This window comes from Gymnodraco acuticeps, unplaced genomic scaffold, assembly GCF_902827175.1.
Source record: "Gymnodraco acuticeps unplaced genomic scaffold, fGymAcu1.1, whole genome shotgun sequence".
NCBI lineage: Eukaryota > Metazoa > Chordata > Actinopteri > Perciformes > Bathydraconidae > Gymnodraco > Gymnodraco acuticeps.
In genome coordinates, this window is record NW_022991667.1 from 219,296 (window position 1) to 231,474 (window position 12,179).

A 12,179-nucleotide genomic window follows, 5' to 3' on the forward strand; every position below is an offset into this window, starting at 1 on the left:
CAACCGTGACTCCAACAGTTTACCTTGTTTTTATTTGGGTTTTAGATTAGTTTACTTTCTCAAGTTTTATTCTCAGAATATGAATATTACCTAATTATTTAGAAAAGTCACAGCAAAAAATAAATATTGGTATTTGCGCTGCAGTTTTAGTTGGATCTCTGGGTTTAGCTGGAAGCAACTAATATGTTTATTAAAAAAAATAGGGCTGGGCTGCTGGCTACTGTTTAAAGACAAATGAAAGAAACCCTTAGAACTGACGTTGGATCAGCGCAGCTACAGTAGAGCAGAGTTTGATGTAAGACGAGCTCAGTAAACACAGGGTTTTGGTGTCAGTCCTTGAAAATCAAAGAGTTACAGCTTTACTGACGGGATCAAAACCAAATGTTGAGGGATTAAAAACATCAAGAGTTTGAGTCTTGCATTTTGTTGACACATTTCACTCACTTGCTGTAACTGTGGCTTGTGCTTTCTTAAGCTACATATACAGTGTGACCTACGGCTGAGTTCAACTTGAGGCTTTTAGGAAAGATCACATGGTAAATATCGCCGTGTCAAAGGATATAACAGCTGAATAGTGATTGTTTAGCCATATGGAGATTACACTGATGGCCTCTTTTTTAAAAAGAATATTTTCTCTGAATAGTCAGGATTTTAGTCAGCCTCCTTTTAAATGTAAGCATTTAGCCAAACTCAAATCCACAGCCAGTCTTCTTTCATTGTAAATAGAGCAGTTGGAGGCCGCGACTTGACAGATTAGAGTCATGGTTCTCCTGGTTTAGCAGTGGGAGGGAGATAGTGATGCTCACATATTAGCAGTACAGGGTTGAACTGCCATATGCCGGAGGAGCATGTGAGAAATTAAACCTTGTGCCATTTTAAGAAATGTCATTGTACAGAATTTTGCGAGGCTGCCACTAAAAGTAAAGGCAATGTAATGGTACGTGCCACTCATAAACTTTCTATCTAATAAATTAGGTTTATCTCCGACTAGTCTCCCTCATCCCTCACGTTTAATTAGAAGCCACTTAGGGGTAGCTTCAAGATCAATGTCGTTTCTAATGAAAATGTCTAATTATGTGTTGGAGTTTGAGGAAGCCTATAGGGCATAACATTACCAGAAGGGAAGTAGTGCGGACGGAGAACGTGGGAGAGTGAGAGCCGGGAAGGAAATCTAGACACTTAACATTCATGTAACTTACAAACCTGTGTAGCAGGATGTAAGGAAACAAGGCCATGGAGAACAAAACCAAAAAGTTAAAACAGTGTGAAAAGTGTGGTGACTAAAAGAGAGAAGTGCCAAGGGGTATTTAGAAAAGGATAGGAACAGTTAGCTAAGTTGTGTGGGAAATGGTTGAGAGGTGAGAATGTGTTAATAATTCAAACTCTGATTTCGCTCCTATCTTTTTCTTTGGGTTTTACCTTCATTTAGTTTTACCTTCATTTAGTCTTCTCTTATTTTTCTCTCTCTGCCCTCTGTACCCTCAACCGTTTCTGTAATTGAATGGCTTCAAGGAGGTTGTCAATCAAACTCTGAGGCTGCAGCATCGTTAATAACAATGGATTAGCTTATACTTTGAAGGAATCTAATTTGACATTCACCTGTGGTGTGTGTGTGTGTGTGGTGGTGTGTGTGTGTGTGGGTGTGTGTGTGTGTGTGTAGTGGTGTGTAGTGTGTGTGTGTGTGGGTGTGTGTGGTGTTTGTGTGTGTGTGTGTGTGTGTGTGTGTGTGTGTGTGTGTGTGTGTGTGTGTGTGCTGTGGTGTGTGTGTGTGTGTGTGTGTGTGTGTGTGTGTGTGTGTGTGTGTGTGTTGTGTGTGTGTGTGTGTGTGTGTGTGTGTGTGTGTGTGTGTGTGTGTGTGTGTGTGTTGTGTGCTGTGTGTGTGTGTGTGTGTGTGTGTGTGTGTGTGTGTGTGTGTGTGGTTGTGTGTGTGTGTGTGTGTGTGTGTGTGTGTGTGTGTGTGTGTGTGTGTGTGTGTGTGTGTGTGCGTGCAAAAGCCACTTCTAATGAATGTAGCAGTTGGGGTTTTGGGACAAGCTTTAAAGTTGGCATGTGCAGCCACGTCAATTATGTGAAGTAGATTTTCACTTCCACATACACATTTTAATTGCATTTAAGTGCCAGAAGGTGACATAGGGATTTGGTGTGATAAGAATGACAACTATTTACAGAATGTTAGAGGTGAGTGTGTGTGAATCTTCAGGTAAGTCTGCACAGATATTTTTGTCTCTCTGATAGTTTTTTGTGTGCAGCGTTGGTCGTGCTGCTCCTCTAGGTTCTTCTCGGTGTTCTAAAGGTTAATATTTTGCCCCAAGGCTTCAATATACACGCAAGAATACAGAAGGTGACAAAAAAAGAACTGAAGAAGAACAGCAGAGAGGATGACAATTGCAGAGGGATTTATTCGGAGGGGTGTAGTCACTATGATGGAAGCACTATGGTCCAGATACTTCTAACCTGTTATCCTCGTATTTTCTTTAGCAGCATCCCGAGCCTTCAACAAGCCCCCGAACAAGGCGTTGTGTTCTTCCTGCCGCGTGCCGCGTCCACCCTCCTGCCACCTTCCCCCCCCCCACCGCCTCGCCACCTCTTCAGCCTTCTAGCGCTTCAATCTGCCCATGTCTGCAAAATTTGATGAGGCAGGCATGCGGGCGGAAGCATGGGAGAGCAGTGATGATGGGGAGAGGGCGGTTGCTTAAGGGAGACATTCTCCTAATTAAAAAAACCTTCTTAGTAAGTGTTTCTGAGGGGTCCTTGCTGTGTGGCATGGGTTCTGGTAGATGGACAGATTATGAGGATGTGAGTCAATGATGGCTAGCGGGAACAAAGTGTCAGATAGCTCAGAGTCTGACAGAAGTATCTGCAGAGGTCGAGGGGACAACATCAAACATCTCACAGGGGATGCAGAGAACACTGGACTTTTCATATCAAATGCTCCCTGTGAACATTGTACAGAATTTGTGGGTTGTTTAAAGAAAGCAGCATTGCTCAGTCAGTGTGTAAAGTTGGCCAGCGTCCTAGAGAGAGTCTTTGATGGACTCATTTAGGCCAACATTAGTAATGAGTCTGGCCCAGTTCTTGCTTGTAGTTGTTGTTGAGAATGCATTTTAAATCCTGGCTGTAATTCCAACATCTTGTTCAAGGCCCGCTCTCCTGGTAGAAGATACCATTACTGTTTGAATGCAGGCGTGTACACGAGTGTGCTTCTTCCCAATGAGACACGGTTCAGCTGCTGTACGCATTTTTTTATATTTATATTTATGGAAATCAAATGCTGTGCCTCTCTACAGGATGAGAGAACAGCATCTTCTCCCCCAGAATTAGCATTTTGCTGTTGATTTACACAGTGTGAGTTCTGCCACTTTAGGTGCTAATATCTGTTTAAATTACTGCGACTCGCTGGATTGAAATTTGATTATGTTTGACTGTGTGCACTTCAATTGAAATTCTTAACTGAAAGAAGTTTAGGGTGTTTGCATATAGCCCTGTGTGTGTGTGTGTGTGTGTGTGTGTGTGTGGTGTGTGTGTGTGTGTGTGTTGTGTGTGTGGTGTGTGTGTGTGTGTGTGTGTGTGTGGTGTTGTGTGTGTGTGTGTGTGTGTGTGTGTGTGTGTGTGTGTGTGTGTGTGTGTGTGTGTGTGTGTGTGTGGTGTGTGTGTGTGTGTACGTGTACGTGTGTGTATACTTTAGCTCAATTTATGTATCAGACAGGGAGAGAGAGAATCGTCTCATCTTGCATCCATTATGCAAAAACCTCTCAAACCCTCTCTGCTTTCTTTTCAAACCGTTCCAAGATTGTTTGGAAGTCAAATAGAGATGTGTAAACAGCGCGCTTCAACCAGCTGGACTGACTCGCTGGCAACAGTTTTACTGATGAAGCCTAGTTTGATCGAAGTTTACTCATTTTATTTAACGTTTCTCTTTACACCCTAAGCAGCTTATTTATTCACATTAAAATTAATTAAAACCCTTGAAGGATTTCCTGTCTGCTCTAGAATTAGCTTTTTTACTCCTTTTGTTTATTTCATAGACCTTGATGGGCTTTGTTTTAACATGTACGTTGCAAAGTTATGATTTAAGAATACCAAATGTAATGGCAGCCATGATAAGATCAATATTTGAACGCAGACATGGTGCACATGTGGGCAATTCATTTCCTGCACTCTTTCTGTACTGATGGTAGAATTATCTTATTCAGAGTACCTCACCCAACACTACTTGATTGTCATTAAAGCCACATGGCCAGTTGTTACTCCGTTGCCTTACTATGATTGACAACACAACGTAGGGCTGCTCGATTATGGCAAAAATCATAATCTTGATTATTTGGGTCAATAATTGATATCACGATTATTATTATTATTATTAATGATTATCCATTTACTTTGAAAACATCCATTTATTGAAAAAGAAATGTGAACAGTATGTTTTTAACAGTTGATTACCCTGAACTTTAAGTATAATTCAACTGAAAAACCAATCAACCACATTTTTTTAAATAAAAAATAATAATCGTTTTATTTTGATTATGTTGTTTTCATAATCGTTGCAAGCCAAAATGGTAATTGCGATTAAAATACGATTAATTGAGCAGCCCTAACACAACCTTTATTACAGATGTTTCTTCGCCCTTTAGAAATGTGTTTTTGTTTATTATAAACAGGACGGCTTCCTGTTGAGCCAGAACAGAAAGGTGTTAGAAGTGTTGCATGCTCTAAAATAGCTCATCGTACCCGACCACTGTTTTATGTAAATGGTTGTATTTATATAACGCTAAATCCAGTCTTTACGACCCTTCACTTTACATACTTCAAGTCATTCACCCATTCACACCCATTCATACAGATCACTGCACCTTGCTATAAGAACTAACATTCACACAACAGGAACTCAGGGTTAAGTATCTTGCCTAAGGATACATCGACATGTTGACTGCGCTGGGATCTGGCTTGGTTGCCGAAATTAAACATTTAATGCAGTTCACCTCAAACATTGTGTAAAGGTGTCATGACATTTGACCAGAGATCCACATTCATATTCTCCATGCAGGAGCAACAGGGTTTTACCATGTGTAAAATAAGATGAACAAATGCAGCACACACATTTCTATAATTAAATGAGTGTTCATCTGCTTAGATTTTTCCGTATGGCATTTGAATTGCAGGTTAGATTTGTCGTTGCACATTGTGTAGGGGGTAGCACCTGCAAATGAATAACAGCCTTTTAGACGTTCAGATTGCAGGAGTTAGATTTTGGTCGTTTTCATTCATCTCAAAGCTCTGTCCCCATAATAAGATTTCCTCTTCTCCCGCTTTTGTTCTCTCATCCCAGGCTGACTACTTCAGCTGCCTGGCGACGGTCCTGTACACTCGTAAGGAGAACTGTCTGTACCAGGCCTGTCCCACTGAAGACTGCAACAAGAAGGTGATCGACCAACAGAACGGACTGTACCGCTGCGAGAAGTGTAGCCGAGAGTTCCCCAACTTCAAATACCGACTCATACTTAATGTAAGCTCAAAGTGTACATCATTAACACTTGTTTATCACACATGCAGTGCCGTTGACTTTGAGGAACTTCTCCAATAACACACATACACACACACATGAATAATCTCTCGCCCCTTCATCCTCTCTGTCTGACACTCAGGCCAACTTAGCAGACTTCGGGGATAACCAGTGGGTGACATGCTTCCAGGAGACAGCTGAGGCCCTGTTGGGTCACAGTGCAGAAATACTGGGACAGCTCAGAGACACAGTGAGAGAGACACACACACACACACACACACACACACACACACACACACACACACACACACACACACACACACACACACACACGCACACACACGCTATGCTACAACACACTCCTCTAACTAGTTTGTTCCCATCTGACAAGAAAATTACTTTAACACATTTTTTTTCAGGAGGTCTAACTATAACAGACTGCTTCCATTGCCAATGCTTTTGTATTTACCTTGTCTTTCTTTTGTCTGCGTGCTCCTGAGGACGAGAATGCATTCGATGAAGTCTTTCAGAAAGCCAACTTTACAACCCACATCTTCAGAAACCGAGTCAAGCTGGAGACGTACAACGTAAGTAGCTATAAACAAGAGCACAAAAGAATATGATACAATGTGAGGCAATTTAGTTTCCCAGGAATAAGAAAGCAGAATGTAATGACATACAACGGTTCCACTCATTGTCCTGCAAGCTGTGAGAAAAATGTCACATCTGAACAATCTGTTACATCTGTTCTGAACAAATGCACCAGCGGTACACTAATAATGGATCTGGAAAAATAGGCTTTTAAAATAACCAGGATTGCAAACAAGTGGCATTGTTGTAAAAACAGTAAATGTTCTCATTTAGCGTCGATTTCATTTCACAATCAAACCAGGAAGTTGGAACAGCTACAGCATATAAACCTAAGCTGTGTGAGTCTGTTTGTTAAAGCAGTTTCTTTCATATGACAACAGTTAAGTTATGAAAATGTAAGTACCTTTTATTACAAATGGCAGCATTTAATATTTTTCAATCCCACAAGATTCTGTTTTGGCAGGAAACATGTTTTTTGGTGAGTGAATGTTGGTAAAAACATGAAAAGGCAGAGCTTGCAGCGTTTACAGATTTAGTATTTTGATTGGCAGAACGATTAAACTGATCTGCAGCAACCTTTTAAGATGATCTCGTTACAGGCAGTGGTGGAAAGAGTTGTAGCTGGTAGTGAATATCATAGGTGTAGGAGGAGAAGGAGCTCGCTTGATAATATATCCCCATAAATATTCCAAAGTGAGACTTCACTGATTGATGTGAAGCTTCCCCCGGTGCTAAAGTATGATACATCGAGGTGTGTTGTTTTTTAATTAATGGGTTGCATGCCATCCGTGAACTTGTTTTAACCAGATTGTCTTTGGTTATTATCTTCGGCTTACCGCGGTACCAAGCATGCAAAGCCACAAAACAAGATGCGCAATATGCAATATAATCACAACGTGCTGTCAGTCACACAACATGAATCTAGAATCATTTCAATTATTATCACACTGACAAGGGAGTTGTTATGTTGCAAGTGCACTATGGATAACATAAAACAAATACAGCTGTGGAGTCATTTCTCTTAATTAGGCACTAATTAGCATTTAGCTATTGTCTGTCTAAGCCTAATCAGCTCAATTATTCAGAAGCTAATTTGCTACCAGGGGCGCATACCAAGAGTCTGAGTGGAATGATTGAGATGTTGGATGAGCTCTGAACCGTCCTGACCTCAAGAAATCCTACGAGGAATGCTATGCAAAGTTCATGAGCAGAGCGTCAGGCCCAGCTTGAAATGTTTTGTTCTAAAAACATTCTGAGAATGTTACCATTCACTGTTCTAGGAATGTTTTCAGCGGGAAGTTTTCTTTTGGTTCCCAGAATGTTCTTCTGAGCGGTAGGATAACGTTCTCTAAAAACATTCTTAAAATGTTTGGTGATAACATTCTTAAGATGTTTTTGATAACATTGTTCGAACATTATGCCCTACTATTCTTAAAATGTTTTCAGCTTGACGTTTTATTTTGGTTCCCAGAATGTTGTTCTGAAAGGTAGGATAACGTTCTCTAAAAACATTCTTAAAATGTTTGGTGATAACCTTCTTAAGATGTTTTTGATAACGCAACAAACCGTTCACGGCAACAATCCGGCAGGGAATGAGTGCAGGCTGCAGGCTTTCATAGTGACTGACAGGTTGCAGGTGTGGTTGATATGTCTCTCTGTTGTCCACGTTCATAAAGCAGTGCTTCTCAAACTTTTTTCAGTAATGTACCCCCTTTGAAACATTGACCGACCCCGGACATTTTTGACAGAAAAAGCCTATATAAATAATTCCAATATAGTGATGTTCCATCAGTGTGTGATTTATTAACTCCTTAATGCATGCATTACAACAAACTAAGGATATTTTCATCTTTATGCATGAAAAAAAAGATTTTTCCAAGGAGTTTTTCAATTGAATTATTATATGTTTAACAAACCAATGAACAAAATGATATATTATTTAAAAACTATAAATACAATACACAAATGTAACATGTTTATATGAGGACCCCCTTAGTGGTTCTAGGAATATTTTATCTAAAATTGTGTTTTCTATTTAACTTATTGTACTAAGATTATTTTTGTAATCATGCATGGTATTTTTTTAATTAACCTTTTTATTTTGTTTACCTCACGTACCCCCTGCAGTACCCCTAGGGGTCCGCGTACCCCCATTTGAGAATCACTGTCATAAAGCATAAAACAACAGCATCAGAGCACGGTGCAGAGTCTCTAGATGAGTTTACAGTAGTCCCTCGTTCTTATTGAACATCCATGTTGTAGTCCGCTGTATAGAAAACTGTAGTTTCCATAGTTTCCCCACAGCAGCAGACGCACATTTATGACGTCCGCTGGCGCATCATAAACACGTTGAATAGTGAAAGTGCAGTCGGATTCTCTAAAGCAGTGCTTCTCAAACTTTTTTCAGTCATGTACCCCCTTTGAAACATTTTCTCATGCCAAGTACCCCCTGACCGACCCCGAAAATGTTTGATCGAAAAAGCCTATACAAATAATTCCAATATAGTGATGTTCCCTCAGTGTGTGATTTATTAACTCCTTCATGCATGCATTACAACAAACTAAGGATATTTTCATTTTATGCATGAAAAAAGAAAAACAATTTAAAGTTTTTCAACTGAAGTAATATCTGTTTAACAAACCAATGAACAAAATTATATATTATGCAAAACTATAAAATACAATACACCAATTTGACATGTTTATATGAGGTTCTAGGAATATTTTATATAAAATTGTGTTTTCTATTTAACTTATTGTACCAAGATTATTTTTGTAATCATGCATGGTATTTATTTTTTTTGTTTTTGTCCGCGTACCCCCATTTGAGAATCACTGCTCTAAAGCAGTGATTCACTGGTGTGCCGTGAGGCAAGTCCGGGTGTGCCGTGGGATTTTGTGACAACCATACGTTATTATTACAATATACAACTACACAAAAATAATTATTTTTTTATTTACTATATAAATAGGTTTGTAGGTTTATATGTACGTAATCTGCGCGACTTGTGCGTCCACATCTCCACGTGCAGTGCTGCATAAACATGGCTGAGTCAGCGATAACTTTCGAGGGGTGGAGGTATGCCCATTATTTTGAGTTCGTCCGAAGAATAGACAGGAATGTGACGGTGAGGTGCAAACTGTGTCCAGGCCAGAAGCTGTTATCCACTGCTGTAAACACCACGTGGTCAAACCTCAACAAACACCTGCAAAGAACACATGCTAAGGTGAAACTACCGCACACGCTATTTGTTGTTTGTTTATATCACGTAGTCTGTTCTTCTTCTCTGTCTTCCGGTTGTTGCCTGTTTTGAATGACGAATACACACTACCGCCGCCTGCTGGTAAGGAAAGTTATTGCCACTCACGCATGCGCAGTTCGTACGTGCTCGGCGAGTAAAGTAACGAGTTACTTTATGTAGATAGTAACGAAGTAGTGTAATATATTACTTTTTTTAAAGTAATATGTAATATATTAAAAAATGTTAGTAACGAGTACGACCCCATCTCTGGAGTTGGCGTTCTCTACTCTGATTTACATGAAGAACAACAGGAGGTCACGGCTCTCTGTTGAACAGGACTTGCGAGTGGCCCTCTCCTCAGTGCCACCAAGGATTAAAAAATTCTGCGCGCGTCGGCAGGCACATGTATCTCACTAATTTGTAAGTCTGCAAAAATATTTACAATAGCACATGTTTCAATGCTGATTGCTGAAATGTTACATTTATCATTTGTAGTTCAGGACCATGGATAATGCAGCTTCCTTGCATTGTCAGTTCTCTGTGCTGAATTTCTGCTGAGTTTCCTTTGCCTCATTTAAAATTTTGTGACCTGTCTGGTTTAAATGAGTGTGTTGCTGCTTTGATGAAGCCTAATTTGATAAAGTTTCAAATTAATTTCTGAAATACTTCGTTAATAAATATTTCATGAGTAATATAGTTGTCTTTGTCACATTTTATTTAATAATAATTATGCACATTTACAGATATTTTACATGATATGAGTGATAACACGTGTTATAAGGGCTATTTTGCACAATAGGTGTGCCTTGAGATTTTTACTTGTCCTTTGGTGTGCCTTTGGCACAAAAAGTTTGGGAACCACTGCTCTAAAGCACCGCAGTCTCTTCTCCTAAGTCCTTTTGAATTTTCCTATCCACTATCCCTTAACCCAGTGGTTCTCAAAGTGGGGGGCAAGAGACCGGAGGGGCGCGAGAGACCAGGAGGAAAAATGGTCAATACAAAAAAAAAATTCAATAAAAAATCATAATTTGAAAAATTATTGATTCGAAAATAATATGATACAGTACAGTACTATTACATCTGGGTCTCTGTGTTTCATTAAAGCTCGGCTCTGTGTGTGTGGAACGAGCCATTTTGTGTGCGTGCGCGCGCGAGAGAGAGTGCACCGGTACCGGAGATCGTTGTTGTTGCTTCTGGTGCTAGCGAGCTACGCTAACGGATATAAGGAGTTTTTTCAACAACAAAGTGGAGAGAGTCCTCTCCTGTCAGACTGAGAGGCTCAGTGAAGTAAAGGACTCTCTGAGTGTTTAGATAGTTAACTTTAGTCTAAGTTATATCAGTGGGTCTCAAACGTTTTGATGTAAACAATTATTTCCGAGGCACACGTTTATATGATCATTATAGTTATAAAAAAATAAGAGAATAAATGAAAAACAGGTATGAAATACTATATGACAGTAAAAAAAGAATAAAGTTTAAAAGGGTGATTGGTAAAATATCCATAAAGAAAAAGTAAATCTGTTTACAGGTCTGTTTCAAATGGGTGTTGAGAGAGGTATCCATAGATCTCTTAATGTTGCTCTCAAAGTGCACCAGATTGATGCTTTTAACTTCAATATTTAGAAATAAGTCTTCCCGGGGGAGCTTGCCCCCGGACCCCCCTATGTTAGGTCCACACACCACCTATAAAAATAGCACTTGACCCCTGCTTACACCTATATGCCGTGAGCTGATTATCGAGCCTTCATTGTAACTGTCACACTGTGTATGTGCGTGTGGGGAGTGTTGCAGTAGAAAATTCCACTGTAGCGACCGGTACATTAATGGGAAACCCTAAATGTTTGAGCACCCTCTATGAAACGTCAAGCTACCCCACAGCACCCCCAAAAGAAATCTCTGGCGCCGCCACTGAGCCTGACCATTTGTGTTGGGGGGGCCCGACTTTTTTTTCTCCAAAGTGGGGGCCTGACAGAAAAAGTTTGAGAACCACTGCCTTAACCCCATGACGTTTCACTCATACCTCATTCACACCAACGCAACTCCGGTTCAAGCTCCGTGCTAGAGCTTTTCAGGTTCAGAACCAGTTCTTCGGTTTAGCTCTGGCTCTTTTCACACCGCCCAGAGTCCGACTGGTAATGCGTCGTTGCCAGTGGCGTTTCTATATGTACAAAAGTGGTGGGGCACAAAAAACTCAGATGTCTATATATAAGCTTCTGCAGTGAGGTTCATGGCTGGTGAGGCACTGGCACTGACTCTTCAGGTTTACAAATATTATATTTTGACCTAAATCAAAATATAATATTATTTTCAAAAGCTTTTTTAGTCTGATGCTTCAATACATTTTAAACAGACAGTTCAACAGAAGGATACCCAAAACATGTAATTTTATCATTTAAATATTGAATTGTTCTCTCTTAGTAAGATCCCATTTTCAATAAAATTGTGGTCTTACCTTGACTTGAAGATGAAGTCCATTTGCCTATCCTTCTGGACAAAAATCTCTATTACTTTTTTGTAAAAGTCCTCCTTATCTTGTTGTAGTTTCAAAAGTCGATCATAAATCTAAATGATGGATTTATGATTCGAAAATGATAAAAGTAGGGTAGACATGTGGATATTATCCGGCTGAACAAAACGTGCATTTATCTAACAGGTACGTTTCCCACAGATCTTATTTTGAGCTATTTTCTAAAATTCTATGGAGAAATCTCATTGCTTTTTTGTGGAGGGAAGCCATGCGCAGCTTACTTCCTGGTTTTAGGACGCGTCTCTCTCCTCCTCTTCACACACCACACTTTTCGCGGCACACGTACTTACAGCCAATCAGCTCTGAATGATGTGAGATG

The 12,179-nt window shown here is 40.0% G+C and overlaps 1 protein-coding gene across 2 annotated transcripts in view; it reads left to right on the forward strand.

Annotated features, from left to right (window-relative positions):
- The window catches only part of LOC117534433 (replication protein A 70 kDa DNA-binding subunit-like), a 54,920-nt gene that overhangs the window by 22,169 nt on the left and 20,572 nt on the right, over positions 1-12,179 (forward strand). For both annotated transcript variants that reach the window (XM_034198627.1, XM_034198628.1), the window contains 3 exons: positions 5,327-5,503; positions 5,643-5,750; positions 6,001-6,087. In XM_034198627.1, the coding sequence (XP_034054518.1) occupies positions 5,327-5,503; positions 5,643-5,750; positions 6,001-6,087 (372 nt within the window). The remainder of the gene's footprint in view (positions 1-5,326; positions 5,504-5,642; positions 5,751-6,000; positions 6,088-12,179) is intronic.